The 24,129-nt window shown below is 44.5% G+C and overlaps 1 protein-coding gene across 1 annotated transcript in view; it reads left to right on the forward strand.

Moving 5' to 3' along the window:
* The first annotated feature begins 4,526 nt into the window (after positions 1–4,526).
* Positions 4,527–24,129, forward strand: part of RGL1 (ral guanine nucleotide dissociation stimulator like 1) — a 103,999-nt gene continuing 84,396 nt past the window's right edge. Inside the window, exons 1-2 of the mRNA XM_016224609.2 lie at positions 4,527–4,611; positions 5,599–5,709. Coding sequence (XP_016080095.1) covers positions 4,585–4,611; positions 5,599–5,709 — 138 coding nt within the window. The 5' untranslated portion in view covers positions 4,527–4,584. The remainder of the gene's footprint in view (positions 4,612–5,598; positions 5,710–24,129) is intronic.

Consider the following 24,129-nt stretch of genomic DNA (forward strand, 5'->3'; position numbering starts at 1 on the left):
CCATGAGAGCACATCGGAGGGGATTTAACCAAGGTGGGAGAGGGGAAGAGGCAGGATGTCCCTAAAAGGGAGAATCACATGTGTGAAGCCTCTGTGATGGGACGGGGGGGAGCCTGATACGTTCAAGACAACGATGATGACGATGACAACTACTACTAGACAGCACTGAGTATTACCCATGGTGCCGGTACTGTGCTAAAGGTTTGGTGTAGGTTATCTTAATGAATTCTCACTAGGGGCCAAGGTGTTTGTATCCCTGTTTTTTATAGGCTTAGAGATGTTAAAGACCTCACCTCAAAAGTGATGCATCTAGGACTCAAATCTAGGGGTCTCTGACTGCACAGCCACCACCTTAGCTAGTAGTTCTAGCAGTTCTAAATTATTTGGATTTTCAGTGCCATTTCAATACCATTATCATGGAAAAAGGAGGTTCCTTTAACTCTGAAACAAGATATGATTTGGCTAATTGCCCAGTATGTCCTTCTGTAATTTTGGTCAAAGTCCTCAGGGCATCAGGTCCCCATCTTCCATTCTGCAGAATGTTTTGTTATATATCACACAGACCTAGCACCGTGTCTGAGCTGACTGTTGTGTTTTCAGCCATAGGAACAAATTTCTAGCTGTCCTTTTTTCTTTTACAGAAATCTATAATTAGAAGAGTAATAATGCTCATTAGTCCAAGTTACACATAGTATTCCAGTAACCAACTTCCTCCTCAGGGAAGCACCATCAGCAATTAAGAGTAACCACCAACAATTGGTAAACTATTAGTTGAAAAATGTTTGTCATTGTGACCAGGGGAGTCCCCTGCCTTTGGCCTGCCATCTGTCGAGGACTATGTTTATGTTTCTACTGTCTCCGCTTTCTACCCCCCGGGGCAGCCTCTTCTTTAGTTGCGGTAGGTGCATCTAAAGTTGGCTTGTCAACTGCTTCCCTAAATAAGAAAACCTAATAACAGAGCATTGAGATTTTAATCTATACCTTATAGTATCTCTGTGATAATTAATAAAATCACTTTGGGCTCTCGGAAAATAGAAGCAACTCTCTACTGCTTAAAGAGTATTTAGAGGACTGTACACTTTTTAAAATCCCTACCAGAGGATATTTTTTATTGATTTTAGAGGGGGGTGAGAGAGAGAGAGAGATAGAGAAACATACATTGATGTGAGAGAAACATCAATGATTGGTTGCCGCTCGTACTCACCCCAACCAAGGATAGAACCTTAAACCTAGGTATGTGCCCTGATCGGGAATTGAACCTGCAGCCTTTTGGTGTACGGGACAACTCTCTAACCCAGACACCTGCCCAGGGTGAGGACTGTTCATCTTTAACCAAGCGTGACTGGATCTTTACCCTTTGCAATGTGAGGTTGAAAGTTTAAGCGAAGAATAGGTAAACAGTGTAACCCCAGGCAGCACAGCCAGAGACACCCCAGCAGGATGCCCAGCTGACAGCGAGCTGAGCATGAAGTAAACTGGTGAGCAGCGCAGCCCACAGGCCCTGAGAAGAGAGGGAGCCATTTCCTAGGGATGGTGAAAGGGCTAGGAGTTTGCATTTTGGCAATACTTGAATACTGTCGGTGGGAAGTAGTCAAAAAGTAACATTTATTTGCTTATGTCCTCCACCGAAAGTTTCTTTTTAAAAAAATAATCTTTATTGATTTCAGAGAGAGGAAGGGAGAGGGAGAGAGATAGAAACATCAATGATGAGAGAGTTGTCATTACTCAGCTGCCTCCTACACACCTGCCTCCTACGCCTGGCCCAGCCAAAAGTATTTTTTAGGGACGTACATATAGCTGAAGGTATAGTTTTCATGAATAAAATGTTGCCAAAAATGCCCGGCCGGCATGGTTCAGCAGTTGAGCATCGACCTATGAACCAGGAGGTCACAGTTTGATTCCTGGTCAGGGCACAATTGGGTGTGACCCCCAGTGGGGGGCCTGCAGGAGGCAGCCGATCAATGACACCCTCTCATCATTGGTGTTTCTATCTCTCCCTCTCCCTTCCTCTCTCTGAAATCAATAAAAACATATTTTTAAAAAAATATTGCCAAATGGCTATTATTATTTCCATTCAAAAGTGGGAGCCTGGCCTGGTGTGGCTCAGCAGTTGAGCATTGACCTAGGATGCAGGAGATCGTGGTTCAATTCCCGGTCAGGGCACATGCCCGGGTTGCTGGCTCGATCCCCAGTCGGGGGTGTGCAGGAGGCAGCTGATCAATGCCTCTCTCATCACTGATGTTTCTCTCTCTCCCTCTCCCTTCCTCTCTCTCTCTTCCTTCCTCTCTCTGAAATCAATAAAGATATATTTAAAAAAAAAAAAAAAGAACAAAAGTGGGAAAGGTTTTCAGACTCATCTGTTTAGGCAAGGCTGCAGGCAGGTAGAGGCAATAGGCACTCAACAGCACTAAGGTGTGGAGAGGAAATCCTGAACTCTCACTTATTTAGCTTTCTTCATATAGCTGTTGAGGCTGTTGTTATTAGTATTATTGCTGTTGATCTCTAGGACTGTTTGCCTCCAGACTTTTCAGTGGGCATCGAACATTATAGTCCAGCGATGAGCTTGAGGACAAAACCAAGGCCTTCCCATTTCTTACCATCCTATGCTGCTCTTGGTGTCTTCAAGACAAATTTTTCACCCTATATGTCCAAGTACAATGTCCATTACTCTTACACTGCCCATTGTTTTCTGTCATACAGTGTAATCTATTACCCAAGCAAACACGTAAACAGCCTGCAGATTGCAAACCAAGAGCAGTAAATGAACGTAGATTTACTTTAAAGGGAAAGAGTGTGGGGTAGGGTGGGAAGGAGATAACATTTTTATTCAAGGCCTCTGACGTTTCACGTACTCTGTTAGCTGCTTTATTATTAACTGTAATGTTGTACAGTAGATCTCTAGAACTTTTTCATCTTGCATAACTGAAACCTGATACACATTGAACAGCAACTCCCTATTTCCCCTCCCCCCCAGCCCCTGGCAACTACCATTCTACTTTCTGTTTCTATGAGTTTGACTACTTTAGATACCTCATGTAAAGGGAATCATGCAGTACTGTCTTGTGACTGGCTCATTTTACTGAGCATAATGTCCTCAAGTTTCATCTGTGTTGTCATGTATGACAGGATGTTCTTGTTTTTTAAGGCTAAATAATATTCCATTGTGTGTATACATACCACATTTTTAATCCATTCATCTGCTGATGGAGACCTTGTCCTGGTGATCACAGAAGGATCTAGTCTCCCTGTCTCCACAGCTACTGATCCCTGGAAGTTCTGGTTGGGTGAGGAGACCTTGGCTGAGTGACTTCAAGATGTCCTCAAACGTCCAAAGATCCTTTTGTTTTTCCCTGATGCCCTCTTTGTCATTTATTCTGCCCTCCTGGGAGCATCAGAACTCTTGATTCTCCAGCTTTTCAGCTAGTGAGATCTTTGTTATTAACCAAAGCCTGCTTATGCCTTACCATGGCAATTAGTGAGAGGTCTTAAAATACTAAAGGCGATTAAACTCATTTAGGGGTGAATAGTGTAAAAGACATCAGCCCTGAAGGTTTTGTAATTGGCATGGAATTCGGTCATGTGCCAAAGTTTGATTACATTATCATCTGGTATCTTGCTGTTGATTTATTAAAACTGAATCTAAAAATGGCCATAATCTTTTGTCCTGACAGCAGATCTTTCTGTTGTGACAAAGCTCCCTCTGGCAGGCTCCTCATGAATGGCCTTTTTCCCTTGTGGTTATTATCCCACTGTGTCCCTACAGTACAGACAACTGGAGATGGTGACAACTCAAAGACTCACACACCCTCGGGGGTCACTGCCGGCCCACTTTCCGCAGTCAGTCCCGGCAAAACCCTTTTCTGCTTTCCTCGCGTCCCTCCCACAATGGCCAGATACTGTGGGATGAGGCTCCGGTTTGTAAAGGGTGGTAGGAGTCCAGGGTAATTTCCTGTCGGTGGAGTGCTGATGGGGCAGGGTTCAGCTCCTGGGCACAGGTTCAAGCTTCCTGCATTCTAGTGTCGCTTCACTCGCTGGGGTCGCCCTGATTTCATGGAAATTCGGTCGGTAACAGGCAGATAATAAACGTTTTTCTGCCCCTCTCCTCCCATCCTCCTTCCCCTTTCTTTCTTTTAGCGAAGTTAAGAGAAGACACACACTTCTGTCCCCCATACCGCACCCGATTCTTTTTTTGGCACCTGATGACCATCAGGAAAACCTGATCAGCTTGAAAGGGTCGCGCGTCCCGATCCCCTGCGGAGCCGGAGAAACGATTCCCGCTAACTTCATCCAAGGGATTTAAGAAGGGGAGCGCGCTCCCAAGCGCAAACAGGAAAGCCTGACATCACGGAGCGGAGCGCAGCGGAGCGGCGGGTGGCGCGGGGAGGAGTCTGCGCGCCCTGCCCGCGGCTCGCCCGCCCGCCCGCTCCCTTTGTGGCCCGAGTCGCGCGCCGGCGGCGGGGGCAGCGCAGCGCGTGTCAGTGCTCGGAGCGCGGCGGGCGCGCGGACGGGCCGGGCGCCGAGACCGCGCTGGCCGGGGAGCGGGGCGCATCATGCGGCGTCGCCGTACCGCAGGGCAGGCTGAGGATGAAACTGCTTTGGCAAGCTAAAATGGTAACGAGAACCCCTGCCTTCCCGCAGGCTCTGTGCCGGGACTCTTCTCCCGCTTTCTCTGGGCGTGCTTGGGACTCCCTCGGACTGAACCGAGCAAGCCGGTCCCCGCGCTCTCGCTTTGCTTTGTATGCCTTCCGCGCCGCGGGTCTTCTCCCTTTCTAGGATACCTCCTTTCTCTGCACTTGCCTTGGGTGTGTGGGGGGCAGATCTATGGCAGAAAAGGAAAGGTTTTCAGGAGAAGGAGCTGTTAGTGCGGGTGAACCGCGGAGAGCGCGTCGGTGCCTCAGCGGCGCTTTAACACAAACTTGAAGTTGAGCCCGGGACGTGGAAGTCCAGGGAGTCCATGCACACGTTTCACTCGGAGCTGCGTGATGATGTGTTGCTTCTTCTGCACTTGCCAGAAGTGCAGAAGAAATGAAAACTTTCTATCCCCCCCACCCCCCCTAACCTTCTGGGTCCCTGAACAATAAAAGGAGAAAAAGACATGCGAAGCATTTGACTTCCAAAAGAGTCAGGACTCTTGGCATTTTAAATGCTTGTTTGTGTCTGAGTTTAAAATGTAGTTCGCTCAAATAACTGAGCCACTTATAAAAGTCCAGACTTTTTCTACCAATGAATTATTTTTCCTTTCTTTTAAGGAGGAAATGTTAATCAGGACTAAACTCCAGTTTCTTTAAGAATGAAGAAAAAGACTTAAAAATTATTTAAGATATGGGAGCGAGTCTAGGAAAAATAAATGGAAAAGTCCGGGGATCCTGATACCACAGGAAGGGGCTGAGGGCCAAGAAAATCTCAGCATTCCCTTTATCGCAATGTGTCTTATATTGCTCTGATTGTAATATTTATTTTGAACAGCCTGTCTTTTGCCCTGAGTGCTGGGGTAAGCAGCAAAGCAGCTGGGAGAGATTGTGGTTTGCAGAGAGGGGGGAAAAAAACCAAACCAAAACAAAAACCCTTTTTCTTTCTCTCTTTCCCATCCCCTGGTAGAGCTCGATTCAGGACTGGGGTGAAGAGGTAGAGGAAGGAGCTGTTTACCATGTCACCCTGAAAAGAGTCCAGATTCAACAGGCTGCCAATAAAGGAGCAAGGTGGCTAGGGGTGAGTAAAGCTGGGGAGATGGTGAACCTTGGAGTTGCCGTGTCTGTTGTTCTGTGAATATCATTATTATTTAGCAGAAGCAAGCTTCTTCCCCGCCCCTTTTCTTTCTGCCTTTAAAAGAAACTGCCAATGACCAAGTATTTGCACTAGCTGTACAGGTTGGTCTGTTTTTGTACTTAATGTTTTCCAAAGCATCTTCCCTAGGTTCGTCAATAATTCAGAGCCTCTTAGAGACATCTTGAGGTATTTGGCAGATAGAGTTGGGGTGGAGGAGCAGAAGGTGAGACAGAGTAGCAGGACCGGAAAGCGGCACACTGATAGACAAGAACCGTAAGCAGTTGTAGGCAAATGGCACTCTTTTCTCATCCGGTCTTCCCTCTACTCATGCTGACAGCCCCTCTCTTACTCCCTGACTTTTATGGAGTGCCCGGAATGCTCAGGGAGCAGACCATTCCAAATCTGCCTCCTGTGGGGGGTGGCAGACTTCCCATTGTTACCTCCTTTCCACGGCCCATGAGGAGGCAGATGCTGCTCGGTGCCCACGGCTTCATGGAGAGCACAAAGAGTGCTGGGCCTTTGGAGAAACTGCCTCCATAAGCGAGATTTTTCCCCCACTGAGATTCTAAAATCCTGAGTGGGATCATGTGAGGTTATTCCTTATCATCTAACGGATCCTTCAACATGTCCCAAATAATGAGGGGATGTGAGAAATGGAAAGCTTGGTGACAGGATCACTACCTGAGCGAATGTCAGCATGTGGCAGAATGAAGGGATTCTTGATCTGAAACTGGAAGTAATCCTCCGAGAGAGAAGTGAGAGGTGGCATGGAAAGCCTCGAGACAGAACATAATGGAAGTATGAATAGAGGGGATGGCGTGGTCTCACCTGGCCTTATTCTAGCCACACTCAGGCTTCATAGATGATGGACTTGAGAGCAATGAAGATTATGCACTTGCATCAGTCTTTACTGGCTTTGGGTCTCAGAAAATTCAATGTTTTGATCAGCACTCAAAGATGGGGTGTGAAGGAGGGAAGGAAACAAATTGCCCAGGGCCTCGCATTAAGACTGGAGGCAACATGTGACTTGTAACTCCCAGAACTTAAGGCAGGATGGCCCGCAGCAGTGGTTTCCTCCGGCTCGGGTGTGCTGGTCTGCTGACGTGCTGACACAGGCCTTCATTGCTTTGGGCTTCCCAGCTGCTTTGACTCAGGTCTCTCCTGCTCTGTGCTTTGGGCCCAGGTCCCACCCACAAGGAGAGTAAACTGTTAGTGACATCTGCAGGTGTGGCCTGACCTGAGGTCTTCATTGAACAGGTAGGACACTTACTCTGAATAGGATTTTAAAATTAATTAGGTACATCACCAGGAGACCTGCTAGGGAAAGAAGAACTCGAGTGCTGATGAGTCATCACTTTGTTTTTGATGCTCATGTTTACACATTTTGTTTAAACATGGTGTTGATGTGGTTTGTCCTGTCTGGGTATTTCAAAATGATTCACTGGTTCTGAACCAGCTGCCTTCAAAAGGGTCATTATATTTGCTGATGCTGGTTGTTCCTCTTCTTCTAATGAGACTGATGTTGCTTGGGTGACAGTTTTAGTTTTTAGCTAAACAGTAGCAATGAATAAGGCATGGGGAAGTGGACGGGTTAACTCTGTAAGCCCCAGACACACAAAGTGTGGTTCATTTAGATGTTCAGTTATTTAGAAATTCTCACTGACTGTTCCTTACACTGGACTCCACTTCTCTCGCCCTCCCCCAGTCTTCCCAAGTTTATACAGTGTTTAGAGTTCGTCCCAGACTTAGCAGTAGAGCTGAAATGTTGAGAGAGGGAGAATGTAAAAAAGATTGCTTCTAGCTGATGGAGGAATCTGTCTCTTCCCTCCCATTTCAACAGTGTTATTTGCTGCTACCACCCCAGCTCTGAGAGGAACTGCTTGGGAACTCTCCAACTCTGATCCTACTTTGTTTGTTTGTTTGTTTGTTTGTTTTTGTCTTAGGTATTTTGTTGGGAAGGTCTGTTTTTGTCCATGGAAATTCCAGACTGACTTAAATGTGACTCAACCAGTCGAGCCATAGCAACTCCAAACCTTTCTCTTTAGGACTCAGTGGCTTCTCCATATTTATTTTCCCGTAGTCCAGTAACCCTTTCAAAGTTCTTCAAAGCAAACTGGTTTAAAGAGAACTAGAGACTGAGGTGAGGGTATTACTGGAATACGACAATAACCTTATAGGGAAGGTAGTATCCTGATTATATTCCGCCCCCCCCCCCCCCGAAACTAATGCCCAGAGAGGTTAAATTGTTTCCCAGGGTCACACAGCTAGGAGTAGAAGAGGCTGGATTGGAACCTAGATGGTTAGTTGCTTGTTGTCAGGAATTGCCTGGGGCCTTAATTAAGGCTGATTACAGAGTAGTGAAAGAGAATATTGGCTCAGAAGAGCAAGTATGCTTCTGGTGTGCCCTTACCCTAGATATTGCCCCTGCTGAAGGACTTGAGCCACATGGCTTTTTAAAATATTTTGAATGATTACTTGAGCTGCAAGTTGAGATATTTATTGTGAAGATGTGTATCTTATCAATATGCTTCCCGTTTTGGATGCATAAAATATGTGCACCAAAGATATGTATGAGATTATGTAGCACCAGAGGGTGAGCATTGCTCTCATTACATGTCTGTAAGACTTAAAAAGCTTAAAAGACTGAGTACGATTTTGGTATTTTCTGGTATTCAGATCTCAAAACATAATTAAGATTCAGTTTGGAAAGGATAGCAAAATAATTTCACACCCTTAGATGTGAAGTTACATACCATCCACAACATTTAGGACATTCTTTTGCGTTAGTTAAATTTTGTGTTCAGTCGATCTTTCAAAGTAAAACCCTCTGTCTTTGGTTGTAAATCACATAACCGAATATGGCCCAGGTTGGGTTTACTTATACATGTAGCCTCACCTCTTCCCATTGACAGTGAGATTATGTTGGGCAACTTTGAAAAACCAAATATTATTGAAATACCAACCCAATTTTTACTCTACAATAACACCTTAGGCTGGGATAATTTTACTGCGCTAGAGCCCTCAAAGAAAAATGGTTCTGATTATGTCACAGAAACATAAAATCTCAGAATTGGAAGAGATTTTAAGAAGTAATTTCACCCAACCATTCAGTTAGCTTGTAGAATGTCCAGTGATTGTTGGAAAAGCAAGCGGTCAAAACTGATTATTTTTCTTTGGTCCCAGCATGGTGGTTATACATTGACATGAAATGTAGAAATGATTTAAGAAAATCATTGGAAGCAGGAAACATGCCATATTCAAATGGATAGATGGAAAGGACCCAACTGTTAGGTGAGGGGCCCTGGTGTCAGGAGCCCATTTTACTGTCTTTAGAATATGATAGACACAGGATCTAGGAAAATGTGTCCAACCTGAGATGAGATCAGAGTGGGGGTATTTGTTCCATAAGCGGGAGTGGGAGGGCCGGGTCACCTCTGCAAGGTTCGTGGGGAGTGGAATGGTCAGCGGATAGTCACGTGGCTTTTCTCAGTTCCGCGCTGCTGTGGTTATGTGGTCCCTGTGTAGGGGCCCCAGTGTGTCTCTTCCCCGTGTTCCATATTTCTCACACCATCTCCCCCGTAGGCCTTTGTTGGGTTGAGTTGAAATGCTTCATAGGTGGGAGGCTGGTAAAGACAGTGAACAGGACAATTTGCATTCAGAGAAAGCAGAATATATTTAGAAATGATCTGGAAATATGTTACAGAACCTAGCATTTAGGGTGAATTGTGGCCAGTCCATGGGTTAGATGGGGGCAGTGGTAAGATGACCACTTGTCATATCTGCATTCAGAAGCCGACTCACTCGGATACAGTATTTAGGTTGACTCTACCTGGTGTTTCGGTGGTGTTGCTGTTCACATTGTCTTCAAATGGCAGACAGTGCTTCAAGTTTTCAACTAACTTCACCTCTGGGAAGCTTCTCTGACCTCACAAGGCTGGAGGAGGTATCCCTGCTGCGTGTTCCGGGGCATTCGCTCTCTCTCTGCCATGCATTTATCTCACTCTGTTGTAATTACCTGTTTAGTTTTTTGTATCCCCCACTAGGATATCAGCTTGGTGAATGGGGAACTGTAGCCATCTAGTTGGCAGAAACTCAGTAACAGTTTGTTGAATGAACAGATTAAGCTTCATCCCTTTTTTGGGGAGACTAATATTGTCTTGATAAATATGAATGCATGGTTGCTCCTCATTTAAAACAAAATCAGCATGAAGATGTTAGCTTATAAAGAAAAGGAGGGGAGCCTGGGAGCAAGAAAAATCAATTAGGTAATGATTTCAGCTGTCTTACATCCTTTCTGGAACAAAGCAGGACACAGACAAAGGTAGTGATTATTCATTTTAACAAAAAAATTCATGGCAGTGAAGTAACTAGGGAAGTCTCCAGTGCCTTTTACAAGCAGGAGGTTCAGTTGCACTTGTCTTGTTGCTGAACGTTGAGGAAGAAAGGCAATGCATGGGTTAAAGAGCGCTGGCGAGCATTGCAATGATGTGTGGTTGGACAGCTCAGGAGTGGGGTTTTAGAGCTGTAAGGAGATAAGCCCTAGAGGAGCCCTTAGTTTATAGTTGGTCATCTTTGTTTTCATCTAGGAAAACTGGCCCTTGGGTTGCATTATTCTTGTCTATGGGAATGTTTAGTTTGGACTTTAGAAAGTAAATGTCAAAAGTTAGTAACCATCTGTAAATGAACCAACTGGCATTATTCATTTTGACCTTGGGAACGTGTTTCTAAAATAACCCAATAACATGGTAGCCTACATCAATCAAGAACGTACAGCAAATTTCAATTGCCTAAAATTGGGTCATTTCACTGCTTTCAAAACCTGTTGGGATCGATTTGTGCAAGGAATATTTAGCCTTGTTATCCATTTCAGTTCAACCATCCAGGGGACACCCAATTGAGTTCAAAATACATAGCAGCAAAATGTAAGAGGTGCATGGTGCATTAACTCCTTCTATTTAAAGTATACATCCTGTTAGATCAATATTATAAACATATTTTATTCTTATTTCCATGAAATTATGAGGAAAACGTTTCTTGGAGTTTCCAATTTAGAAAGAAAAGGGGAGCAATAGGTAAACATTGTGCCTTTCTCCATTGCGCTTAGCTACCACTGCCCTATATTATCCCCTTACTTTAGTTTCCTTTTTGCATGGCATACATATCTTTTTATGCTTACCCCTTGTAAATAATCAGGATCTTATAATGACTGTCTTACACATTTTATATTAAAATGTGCCATAATAAGCTAAAATAAGTAAAACATTTGAATTTCTACCATGATATACCTTTTATAGAAAAAAATGATTTCTGTAAACAAAGCCAGGAAATAATTGGTAAAATGGGGAAGATACTAAATGATGCTTCATTCATTAGAGAGGCTCAGCCAGCTAGCTGGTGCCTGGTTTGCTGATGACTGTGGATATCTCCATAGAGTTGGGCTGGAGTCTGGACTTTTGGGCAGTTTCTAGGTCATTTGCTAGTAAACACATCTGGTGTGAATCCCCACACTATGGTTGCATGTCTGTTTGTATGATTTTGTCATCTGCGTTTGCGTCTGCTAACCTCACCTTCGAGAACGCTCATTCATTCATCAAAAGCCTACTTATGCCAGAACCCACATCCAGTCATGGGACTCCAAAGTAAAACTTAGCACGTGGAAGGGAGACAGAGACTGAAACCAATTAAAATGTACTGTGGTAAGTGTGATCAGTGCCATGGGAGAGAGATCCACACTGTGTTAGGGGAGCCCTGGAGGGGCATGCCAATCAGGTGGGAGTGGCGGGTGGGTGCTCCAAGAAGGCTGCACCGTGAAGAGCTGACCCATGAGTAGGAGTTTAATGAGGGTATGTGTGTGTGTGGGGGGGAAACCCTGGGGACAGGCGTTCCAGTCAGCATGGGGAAAGCGTGGAGGCTGGGGATGAGGCCCAGCATGGGGAGAGAGAAGGAAGGGTGCCCGGTGGGAAAGTGACAGGAAGGAGGCTAGAGAGAAGGCGTGAGCCGTGTCCCTGAGAAGCTTGCATGCTAAGCTCTGGAATTGGCTTTGTCCTGAATGCTCCGGCAGTCCCTCTGCTTTAAGCAGAGTGGCAGGGTCAGATTTGCATTTTAGAGAGATGACTGACAGCTGAGGGGTGGATGCACTGGACAGGAGCCAGACTGGGGTGTGGAGAGGCGAGGAGGCTGAGGGGTAATGAAGTGAGGAAGGGGGTGGGGACCTGAATGGCAGCGGTGGCAGCGGGACAGAGAGGGCAGGAGGGCAGAGTCAGGAGAGGAGGGGGTGCTGGGAGTGGAGGGCGAGGAGTCCTGGCAGGCATGGATCTCAGGCACCTGGTTTCAAGGAGCAGGTCAAAGCCTTCTGGCTTTCCGGAGCCAGCGTCACTCTCTTCTCATTGGGTGAAATGCCCTGGGGACCTCAAGCCAGGCCTTCCCCGTGTGTACACTAGCAAATGCCTCCTTCCCTGTCAGAGGCCCTGCGGAGTGACCAGACCCAGGCGTGCCGATGTGTCACGTCCAAGGCGAAATCTCGGAGGCTCACTGTGAACAAGGCGGCAAGCACTGCTTGGTTCTCAGATTCCCGAGAACTTGGGAGAGCTGGTGGTTTCTTTCTTTCATTTTTTTTAGTCTTCTGTTTCCCTACAAACTAAACAAATTGAACCTGGAGGCCATGGAGAGAGAGTAAATATGGAACCCACAGGACTATGATTACAGAGTTGTATTTTAGACAACAGTAGTTAAACTTATAATTGTGTTGTTAGAGACACAAGAAATTTTATGGTTAGGTGTCCTGGTCTCTTCTCTCCTTCTACTCAGTGTCTCTAAACCCTGACACTGTTTATCCTGGCTGCTGCCATCCTGTTCTTGAAGGCTCACTGATTCCTAACTCCACTCATTTTATAAAAGAAAACTTTGGTAAGATCTAATGCTCCCCTAGATTACTGCTACCGCACTCTCAATCAATCTCTCTTTCTCTCTTACACACGCACACGACTTAAATCAAAATGCCTTTTTACACTTTATTTTCTAGGATTTGGTGCATCTTTGTAATGTCACTCTATGGCCTCTTCTATATAATTGATTAAAGCCTGATCAGTCTTCAGTTTAAAAAAGATTTTTAAAAAATAGAGGAAAGAAGGAAGGAAGAGAAAGAGGGAGGGAGGAAGGAGGGAGGGAAAGAAGAGAGGGAAGAAGGAGGGAAGGAAGGGCAAGCTTATAGCATTAGGTAGAAGACACTGCCTTGGAAGAAGCTCAGTCAGTCTTGCGCAGAGTCGTGTCATTTACCACTGATCCTTTCCGCTTAACACTGCAGACGTACCTGTGCCTTTCGCTAGGTGTGCCTGCGCATGGTGTTTGGATGGCTGGGCCTTCTGCCCGGCTTGGTTCCTCAAACCCAGCTTCTCCTTTATGTCACTCAGGGTATGACTTCTAAGGCTAATGACTGGTGGTGGCTGGGGTGGGATGGTGTGTTGGTGGTGGTTTTCTTTTTTTTTCACCCTCACAAACTCATTACCCTACATTTCCTAGCATTTAAATGCTTGTGCCATCTGTGGCCCATTCATTTGAATTCATTTCCACACAGTTAATCTTATCCCACGTACACTCCCCCAGACGGTTTCTGTTTGTTTGCTCTTTTCAGCAAAGAATCGAGCAATTCATCTTTTTCCTTTATTTTGTTTCCTGTTGATTTAAATACCCATTTTCATCTTTTATAAAAGCGAAGCCAAGGCCGAGTCCTTCCAGTTTCATAATTCTTAAGATAATTTGAAGGCTCCAAACAAGCCTTTTCTGCTAAAAGTAGGATGTCTGTGGTCAGTCCTATCAGCCAAGGCTGTTGCAACCCTCTTGCTAGTAACTCTTTCCTACTTACGTGCCATTTTCATGCCCATAACTTTGGTCACTGCTGGTGATGGAGCTAGAATCTGGAGTTTGTAACTAAAGACTGTTTAATGGACATAGGTAAAAACAATTGAAACTGGAGTAGCCATTGGCTAAAAATAAAATGCTTTATAGTCATAACTTCTCTAACTAAAATTACCACACTAGAAATTGTTTATTGAGATAACTGATACTCCTAAAGAGAAAATTCAGGAAATCAGAAGCATTTGGTTAGTTTATAAAGTTCAGGGAAAGATTTGCTATTTTTTGGCCAACTGTGGACTCCTCCTAATTACACAACACAATGAGCATATCTATTTTAAAAATGACTTAACCAAGTATTAACAAGGCCCAGAGCCATCAGGCCTGGCTGGAGAATTAGCTCATGGTTCTTTCTCCTCAGCTGGGGCCTCTGCAAGAGCTGGCACCTCCGGGCAGCTCTTCCTTTTTCAGGGGTATTTCCAGCAGGAGCCCAGCTGAAGGAGGGGCCCTAGTGCAGTGGCCAAGAGCCTGTGCTTTGGAGTCAGACAGCCCTAAATACAAAACTTGCCACCACCACATGTGAGCTCTGTGGGTGGGCTTGAGCTGTGATGTTACTTAACCCCTCTAAGCCCGAGTTCCTCACCTGTGAAGGGAGGGTAATAGCAGTCCCTTTCCGATGAGAAGTGAGGGCCTTAGGAATGGAAGGTGCTTGGCACAGTGCCTGTGATATGGTAGGCACTCACTTGCTGAGGGGTGGGACTCTGATCAGGACCTCACTTTCTAAAAATTGAATTTATTGGGGTGACATTGGTTAATAAAGTTAGGTCATTTCAGGTGTACAATTCTATAACACATCGTCTATATATTGTATTGTGTGTTCACCATCCTAAGTCAAGTCTCCTTCCATCATGATTTATCCCCCCTATACCCTCTTCTGCCTCCCCCCACCCTCCTTCCCCTTTGAGGACCCCACTTTGAGCCCTGCCATGGAACCTTGTAGAGGCAGGGCTGCCTTCTCACATGTGCCCCCTGAAGCTTGGGGTTGATTAGGAATCTGTTAGCAGGGCTTTAAGGCATTCTCCTGACTTCACTCTCTCATTTTGTACATCTGGGAGGAGGGGCCATGACAGGGTTTAGTAATCTCGTTTATTAGAAAGAATAGCTATTGCTGGGCTTTCTCTGTCTGGCTGCCTGGACAGTGAAAGATAGTTATCACTTGGGCTCCAGTATTTTGCATGTCAGATTCCTTCAGTCTTCCTGTCTAGTTAATTGGTTGCTGTTCTTATTTTTCTGCTTTAAAAAAATACTCCACTACTTAATAATGAACCATATTCTGTCTTCTATATTTGCTCTCTGGCTGAAAAATGGGAGGGTAGGAAACAGTTTTTCTAAAAATTGCTTGGTAGGCATTATTCTTTATTGGGCATAATTTAGGATGTTACTGAATTACAGCATAAATTTCAAGTTCTGGGCTAAACTGCTTAGGTTAAAGTAAAGTTTCCCCTGTGCCACATGTTGATCAGCTAATGCAGTCCTTGAACCCCGAACTAGAAATGAGCTGACTTGCCCTTGAGGTTGTGACTTTCATAATGTCATGTGACTCTTAATATTTTCAGTTTCCTCATATGTGAAATGGGGATAATACCTGGCTTTTCCTTCTGCCTGTGGATTTTGTGACTATCATGTGAGCTAATGTATATAAGAGTACTTATTATTTTTTAAAAAATTTTTATTGATTTCAGAGGAAGGGGGAGAGAAAGAGAGAGAAACATCAATGATGAGAGAGTCATTGATCGGCTGCCTCCTGCATGCCTCCTACTGGGGATTGAGCCCCAACCCGGGCCTGCGCCCTGACCAGAATCGAACCCTCACCTCCTGGTTCATAGGTCGATGCTCAACCACTGAGCCACACCTGTCAGGCAAAAAATACTTTTTAACATGTAGCTTATTATACAAATAGAAGGATTTTCTTATTGTTATTTACCCTAAAGGCTCTATTGTTTTCCTCTCTCCATCACCTAAGTGCTTGATGGGCATATGGTTTGTTCATTAGCCCTACCTCCCTACCCTCATCCCAGAAGCAATCTTTTCTGTATATTATTTCTTCCTACTTGCTAATTACCTAATGATAACTTCTCATTCAGCAAGGATCTGCATTTTCTCTGCCACCACCATCGTTACTCCTGGTATTCTAGGTGCACTGAAAATGTGGACAAGATTTCTCTCTAAAGTTGGACATGGGAAAAATGCCCCACACTCACAGGATTCTGAAGACAAATGCAGTGCTTGTCTTGCATATGACGAAAACTTTCTGCTTTCTCTTTTTTCCCATTCTTTCCAGTATGATTTCTTGGCGCTAATAGCTGTTGGTTCTCTCTGATTCTCCTTTTCTCTCTGGCACTTTGACTCTTGCAGAGGAGGGCGGTCATATTAACGTGCCAAGGAATGGAAGGTGCCCCCAGCCTCAGAGCTGCTGGAGAGTCAAAGCTTGGTTGGAGGCCAAATCCTCATGTGGGACTTGAACTCATGACCTAGTGCCAGAGGCAGGAATGTTACCAACCGACCCTCGCCGACCCTTATAAGATGTAGGCATTTAAAATACTTCCTTTGAGTAGTGCTATTGTTGCTTTCTGTGCTTTCTTCTCGCTTTCGGCCTTTTCCTGCAGCGTGCCTGGCTTCCCTGTTAGGACAATTTTAGTTTTAAATCTGTTTTTCTCACTGTCTTTCCATTCGCTGATCGCAGTTGCTTCCTTTCTGCTTTCCATTTCTCCCGGGTGAGTTCCGTTTTTTGTTCCTGTTCCTTCCTGTTCTTCTTCTGGATTAAAAATAGTCTCCAGGGTCTCTGGCTGCTTGCCCATGAATCTGACCTTCCTTCTATTCATGTAGAGTCCCCCCTGAGCATCTTAAGATCCTTTGCAAGTCTCTCAAGATACTCACCCCCCTTCATGCATTCCTTGTTACTTGTGCCTGTTTTCAGCTAAGTTGTGGGGCCAGCTGACCCTTGCATTCAGAGCTGTAACTGAAAATTAAGTCTCTTGTACAGAGATGCTGAAGAAGTGATTTGCTCACGTTCAGGGTCAGTGAAAAACACTTTGCATCTGCTGACCCTGTGTGCGGTGTAAAGGAGAAGGGACTTCTCCACGGACACAAGGCGCACGTTTAACAATCATCAACTGCAAAGCAGTGACGCCTGGATCAGCGGGGCGCTGGGGGCCAGCCTTCTTCCAGCATGCTATGTGGGTATCCTGCCGGGACCTGCTGCCAATCTGCCCCCACAGAAGTGTTTCTCAGGGAGCTAAAGTCAGTGAAAGTGTTTCTTCATGAACATTCTGTGGTTAGAGTTGGAGGATTCTGATATTCTTTACAAAAATGACTTTCTGTCCATTGTTGACCTAGACAGTATAAATGAGCGTCTGCTTGAGGGATGACGGCTGTAAAACTTGGGATGACCCATCCAAAAAGAGCTGATGGCTGCGCTGGTTTCCGCCTCGAGCCCTACCCTGAGCTCCTTCGCTAAGAGTTATGGCAAAAGGGTGGGTGCTCCGCTTCTATGTGGTAGAGGAAGGTTTGACAGGCTTCCTTCCATCTCGCCCCGCTGCTCCCTGTGTGGTTGCGTCTCCATGGACAGAACTGGCCTGATTCTCAGCCGAGAAGCCAGAGCTGCAGATTTCATTTGCCACAGTGAAGCCCGAGTTTCTGTGCTGCTCCGTCTCCCTCGTGTCACTGTTTATGCCCTAGTGTCAGCCTGCAGTGCTTTGTTGTTCCCTGATTAATGATGAACTACTTACCTTCCAAGACCCAGCTCAAGTGTCATCTTTACTCTTCTTTTCCTGACCCCTCTTCTGGTGTAATTACCCTTTTACCTGGGTCTCCGTAGCACTTCACAGAAGCTCTGTTTCAGCACTTATCTCACATATCCTGTTGTGTGTGTGTTTTTCCTACGTTCCCCTTTGTCCCGTTCATTTGAGTGCCTCAAGGGCGGGGACCACCTTTAATCAGTCTTTGTATTCTCACCTCCTGGGACCATGTCTGAGCCTCCTTCGTACTCAGTCGGCATCTTATAAATTGCTTGACCTGATCTCTGTTATAAAACATGTATCTTTATAGCATTTTTTTTTTTTTTACTATTTGGTTATGTCATAAACCCCATTTTTTGAAACAAAAGGGAAAACATTGAGTAAATTAGATTTAATTTATATTTTATAGTTCAATTAATGACACAATTAAAAAAAAGGAAAATGCTGCTTTTGCTTTACTTTTGCTATCATTGCTTGATCTACACATTTCATGATCTTATGAAGATTGACTTAACCATGATGGTGACCTTCGTATATGGGGTGGCGTGGTATTTAGAGATAATCCGTAGGCTTCTTAGTGACATACAGGTTTGGGTCATGGGTCAAGGATAGAACTCGGAACCCAAGTCCTGCTTTGAATTCCAAAGTTATTTTACTCACGGTTTTCACAAATCTTATTATATCTGATATCAGAGGGCTGCAGTTCACTTCAAGCTTGTATTAATCCATTATCAGGCCAATTTAGCTTTGCTCTGCATAACAGATTTTAGTAAAGGGATCTGACACCCTTGTGCACACGATGATGAAACTCCTTCTTTGAGATTTTTGTGGCAGGCTTGCTGTGTCGGGCGCTTTATGTGTGTGTGTGTGTGTGGGGGGGGGGTGCTCCTCTTGCCAGGATACACTGGCAAAAGGGACTTACAAATAAGTGACATAAATTATGTAATATCTGTATACTTTTCCGTCTTCACTAGTAAGATTCAACCCCCTTTGCTCTCTTACCTTCCTGAACTTCCCTCTGCTCTGTGGTCTTTCGTTCTTAACACATTTGTACTTCAGACACAACATAGAGTGTATGCTGGAGGTTTTCAGAATTCGACTGTTAGTTAGGTGGTTTCTACTCTATTGTTAGGTGTTTCCATTCAGACTGTCCCCACGTACTTGGCTCTGTCAAAATCAAGTTTCCTGCCCGGCCGGGTGTGGTTCAGCGGTTGAGCGTCGACCTGGGATCCAGGCGATCGGCGTTCGATTCCCAGTCAGGGCACATGCCCGGGTTGCGGGCTTGATCGATGACTCTCTCATCATTGATGTTTCTGTCTCTCTCTCCCTCTCCTTTCCTCTCTCTGAAATCAATAAAGATATATTTTAAAAAAAGAAAAAATCAAGTTTTCTGACTGCTTGTGATCCTTCTTGCCTTTTTGTCAGACTGTGCTTTCCTTACCTTTTCCTTTGTATAAGGATTCAGTGGCATATATGTTTGCTTTGGAAAAAAGGAAGGACCTTTTATAGCACCATTTTTTGTAAAAGAGTGATACAACAATATTATGCATGGTTTTTAAAGGGGGGAAAATTCCCCATAATCCTACCACTATCCCAGCTCTTTAAATTTTGCTTTTACCCTTCAGTTTTTGTCATAGGCACACACTGGCTATAGTTGCAACCATGCTATTTATTCAGTTTTGCAATCAGCAAGACATAGTTTTCAGAACAAGTTCCCTAAAAGTTACTTTCTCTCTGGAATTCTTTGAGACATTTGTTATATTTCTCATGTCACAGATAAAAAAATGTACTTGGACTTCATGTTTGAGGAGTTTCCCAGTGATAATTCTTCTTACTGGTTAACATGCCTCGTTTCTGGGCTTTTTCCTTGTCAAACCTCCACCCTGTATCGGGACTCTGGAGCATTCTCGAAGAGCCCGATGGTGCGGTATGAGGTGAGGGCAGGGAGCGGACATGCACGACAACTCAGCAGGGGCGCGTGGCACCCCTTCAACTGCCTGGACCCTTGTGGGTCCTGCCGCCCTGGGGGATGTGGGACCTGAACTCTCTAAGGCCTCTGTTTGCTGTGATAGCTACTAGCCACGCGTGCCTATTGAGCCCTTGAAATGTGGCTAGTCCATGTAAATTGAAATGTCCTGTCCGTGTAAAATTCATACCAGATTTCAAAGACTTGGTATGAAGAAAATAATGTAAAATAGCTCAGTAATTGTCTTTAGTAATCACATGATGAATTGATAATATTTTGATATAATGGATTAAATGAAATATATTGTTAAAATTAATCTCACCTGCTTTGTTTTGTTTTTACTTTTTTTTAATGTGGCTACTTGCAGATTTTTAAAAAAATGAACATGAGTGGTTGGCGTCGTATTTCTGTTGGACAGTGTTGCTCTAGGGCCTAGCATTTCAAAATGCAGGGTGTAGTTTACTAGTGGTTCTGAAATCAATTCAGTAGGTCAACAGTCAGTGTTTCAAAACTGGAATGGAATGGATTAGAAAATATCATAGTGGCATTGTTGTGAGTCTTGTTTTGAATACCCTGTATGTGCATGTGAGTACTGAGTCCCATGTAAAATGTATCTTTTCTTTTTACCTTGAATCATGGTTCAGAGTTTGACAATCACTGTTTGAGAGTGGTTTGGCTTCATCTAAAGCATTCCCAGGAGTCCCGGTCTGCTCTGTAAGGGGGCACATTGGTACCAGACCACCGTATAGATTTTAGGTCTGGTTGGTGGAAGCTCTCCTGGAACTCTTCAACTAAAACAGACCCTGGGTGAAAGTGAACCAGAGCATTGTTGGTCATCCTCAAAGCAGTGGCTACTCAGGAGACCCCCAGAATGAAGGTCAACTAAGGAGGGCTGCAGTGGTGTTGATTGAAGTCTGTGTGCTCATAATTAAAGCCTTCCCTGAGCCCAGCAGAGACTTTTGCCTGATTAGTTGTGTCTTGAAGACTTCTTGAGAATTATCTCATGGGTGGTGATACTTTTTAAGAAGCAGCGTGGTTTCTTAATGACCTTGGAGCCAAGCAGGATTGGACAAGGGTTCTCCTTGACCCTTAGGCCCTCCCCACCATGTCCTGTTGAAGTCAGAAGAGGCTGTACTCTAATCCAGGATCCCACCAGTCCTCTTCCCTCTTGACAGAAAACATGTCCTTAAAGTACAGATGGAGGGGCAGTCACTGGGGCTAATGCCCCTGGCCGGCTTCTAAGTAAAGGACACTTAAAGTCATGGGGTAGAGGTGGGGGGGGAGGGCTTGAAAAATGAAGTTTATGGGGTTGCATGGGCCTTGTATTTATTCTGACAGTTGTAAAAATTCTTTTGGGCTGACCCATTTTTCCTTTAATTAAAAAAAAAAATCTGGCAGGCAAGAGTCAGAAATGTAAAACATGTGACTAATGCTTCAGCTTTTCCTCCTGGAGCCAGATTCTTTAAAATTATACCTTGGACATGCTTGATGTTTAAAAAAACAGTTGCCCACAAAAGCCACCAAACATTTGTTTCTGAAACTTGTAGACTTAGATGGCATTCATTTTTAGGAAAAGGCCCCAAAGTGCACTACTTAGCAGTTATTGAACCAAAATCTCTGGAGATTTGCCCCCGGTGAATTAGATTACCCTAGGAGCTGGCAGAGGGCCAGGCAGCCTTCTCCTCTATTTCACTTGAGTATTTCCAGCCCTGTTGGTAGTCACCCAGAATTTTTGAGGGAGTTAGACCAAAAGATCTTTAAGATCCCTTGTAGATGGAAAGTACCATGATTCCAATGGAGGATTGTGTTTATGTTGACCTCTTGTTCTGTACTTACCAATAATAAATAGTTCATTCATTCATTCATTCACTTATTCATTCAAATTCGAGCCCCTCCAATGTGCCAAATATGGTTCTTGGCCTTTGTATGAAACTCAGAATTTTAGAGCACTTATCACCATGGATTTGAGGGCCTCCCTCCAAGTACAGCTTCAGCCTCCCTCCCTGGTGTTATTTCCTGTGTCTTACCTTTACACACGCCGCCCTTTGACCTCACTAGGCTAGTTTCCAGCCCTAGGGTCTTTTTTCCCATTGTCACCTCTGTCTGAAATGTCCTCCTTTCCTCAAATCTCCTGTTTAAACTCGAGCCATCACTCAAATTCCCTTTCCCATGTGACTCCACTCAGGTTTCCCCAGTGGTGGCAGAGTCCCATTCTGAACTTGGAGCATTTTGTCCCTTCCTTGTGGCACCACATGCCACCTTCCATTAGGCTGAGCTGTGTGAGATCGCCATCTGTGTAAGTTAAAAATGGTTGAATAAAAATGGCAATTTTATATGCTGGTTTTTAAGAGTAGGATTGTTTATGTATGGAGCTTAAATTTGGTCTCTTTGCAGATATATTACACTCATGATTTATGTTCAGCTAAGAGTCCTTGGTCTTTTTGGTTTTTGTAATATTGTTATAAAACACAGTCTTATTTAACCTGTACTTAGAGAGTTGATATAAAAAATTAATGTAGGAAATACAACAGGGCAGGGGGTCATTCTTCAGTGCAGCTGGTCCTGAGGTCAGCTGTGGCTGGTTTTGCTGCTTTTCTGGGCCTATGAAATACAACTGAGGCCTAGATGTTATCTCTAGGGAGGAAAGGCCAGGGATCCAAACTGCATGACCAGCGATCTGCTAGGGGAGGAAAGGTCACCCTGGGGGCGAGGTCCCACCCTACAATTGTCCTTTGCTAGGCACCTGGGGCTTTCTGTCCTGGTGACCTTCTGTACCTGGCCCATCGTCCTTGCTCTGCTCACGCCTGCCTACCACAAATCTGCGAGCATCATGTTTGTAGCATTCCATGTTATTTGCCTAGGGTCAGAATAGCATAGAAGGTTAGCTTGACATGATTTTGTTTTTCTCAGTGATATCATGATCATCGCTTACGAACAATCCAAGATATTGGCAACAAGCGGATGGCAGGCAAACCAGTCATTGTTTTCAGTCTATCTTAAGTCCTGTCTGAAAACGGCCATGCTTTCTTGGTGCCAGCCTTTGCACAATTCTGTGGCTCTGTGCTTCCGTGGAGATTCCATTGGTCAGTATTAGGACCACATCTGCTGGTTCTTTCGGTGCCCTTTCAGGTTATTTAGCTGGCTCTGGAGACATGAAATCACTTAAAGGACTAAGAGCTTTCTTATTAGTGTCTCCTCTAGTGTGGGCTCCAGTTTCCCCCTCACCATGCTGGTCCTACCCTTTCCAGTTTGAAGATCATTTTCCTTGATAGTGAAGATAAAAGCATAAGTGGGTGAGGTGGTTCTCTTTTCTCTGTTATCAGTTAGCATTGCCCCCCTGCCAGCAACGAGCTGCTCCCTTCCTCATTCTTGCTCCTGATACAGCTGAAAAGAGCTTTTACTTGACCTCAACATTTTCACAAGACTCAGTTCATTGTGACTATTCATGTCCATGTTACCGTGTTTTTAGATAGATGCTGCCTTAACTATACAGTTGTCATTATGGGGCCTTCGTTCTTCTCTGATAATTTGGAAAACCAGTACAGCCAGCTTAATTTCTTTAGATGCTTTCTTTTATTTTCTATTTGAAATATTTGTCCTACCTTTCTTGAACCCCCTGTCCTCCCTGTTAGAGAAGGTTTATACTAACATCAAAAAGCATTGTTTCCCTAACATTTGGGATAACATGTCTGTTACTTCCAAGAAACATAATCACTTTCTTCCAAGGTTCCTCTAAAACCAGCAGCAGTCACTTTGCATTAGTGATAAGTCATTATGTCTGGAGTAATAGTTGTTTTTATATTCTAGGTTTAAAAACCTAGAAAAAAGGAAGCGTGGGTAGCTGTTGGCGACTGCTTGGACAGTGAGAGGGAGGATTATAAGCCTTTGTGGTGCTGGTGGGGGGGGGTGACATGATTATTTCAGTGTAGGCATAGCATGCTGGAGTTTTCCAGGTAAGGACTTGGGATTAGAGGAATACTTTGGGTGGCATTCACACAGAGGTGAATGGAGCAGTAAGGATGAATGATATGAAGATGGAAGAGAGTTGAGGGCCAAGGTCAGGTAACGTCCCATTTAGGAGGCAAGAGGCAGAGAGCAGTTCATCTAGAATTTGGAAAAAATGTAGTTTGGGAGTTAAGGGGGAGAAACAGACTAGGTCATTATCATAGAATATGGGGAAGCCAAAGTTTTAAGATGTTTAGAGGCTTCTGTGCTCTGAAAAACAAGTAGTTAACAGCCTCTTACTTTTGGTTATTTTAGCTTTCTAGAGCATGTTTAAAACTGGAAGTTAATATATGAGTTCTTTGAGTAGCCCAGATATGTCTCAGTCCACTGGAAGGGCCATCAATCTTAATACATACCATGTCAACTCCTATACATGACAAAGTTGGTTATTTACATATAGACATAATGAAGTTTTTTGTTTATATTTGGGTAGAGGCAGCAAATTTGAAGAGAGTGGGGCTTTTAGAGGAAGACACACTCATAACAACAAAGACTGACAGTCCCAGTGGAAGGCTGTAATTCCAGTGTCACCTCTCAGTGAGACCTTTCTAACCACTCATTTAAACTGCAACCCTCCCCCACCCTGGAGTGCCCTATCCCCCATCTCAGAGTTACCCTCCTTGCCACTTAACCATTGTCTAGCATACCCTTTTGTGTGTTATTGATTGACTGATTGATTGACTGCCTCTCTCCAGCATTAGAATGAATATTCCAGGAGGATGTGGGTTTCGTTGTTGTCGCCCC

The sequence above is a fragment of the Miniopterus natalensis genome, chromosome 19 (genome assembly GCF_054644295.1).
Source record: "Miniopterus natalensis isolate mMinNat1 chromosome 19, mMinNat1.hap1, whole genome shotgun sequence".
In the NCBI taxonomy this organism is placed as follows: Eukaryota; Metazoa; Chordata; class Mammalia; order Chiroptera; family Miniopteridae; genus Miniopterus; species Miniopterus natalensis.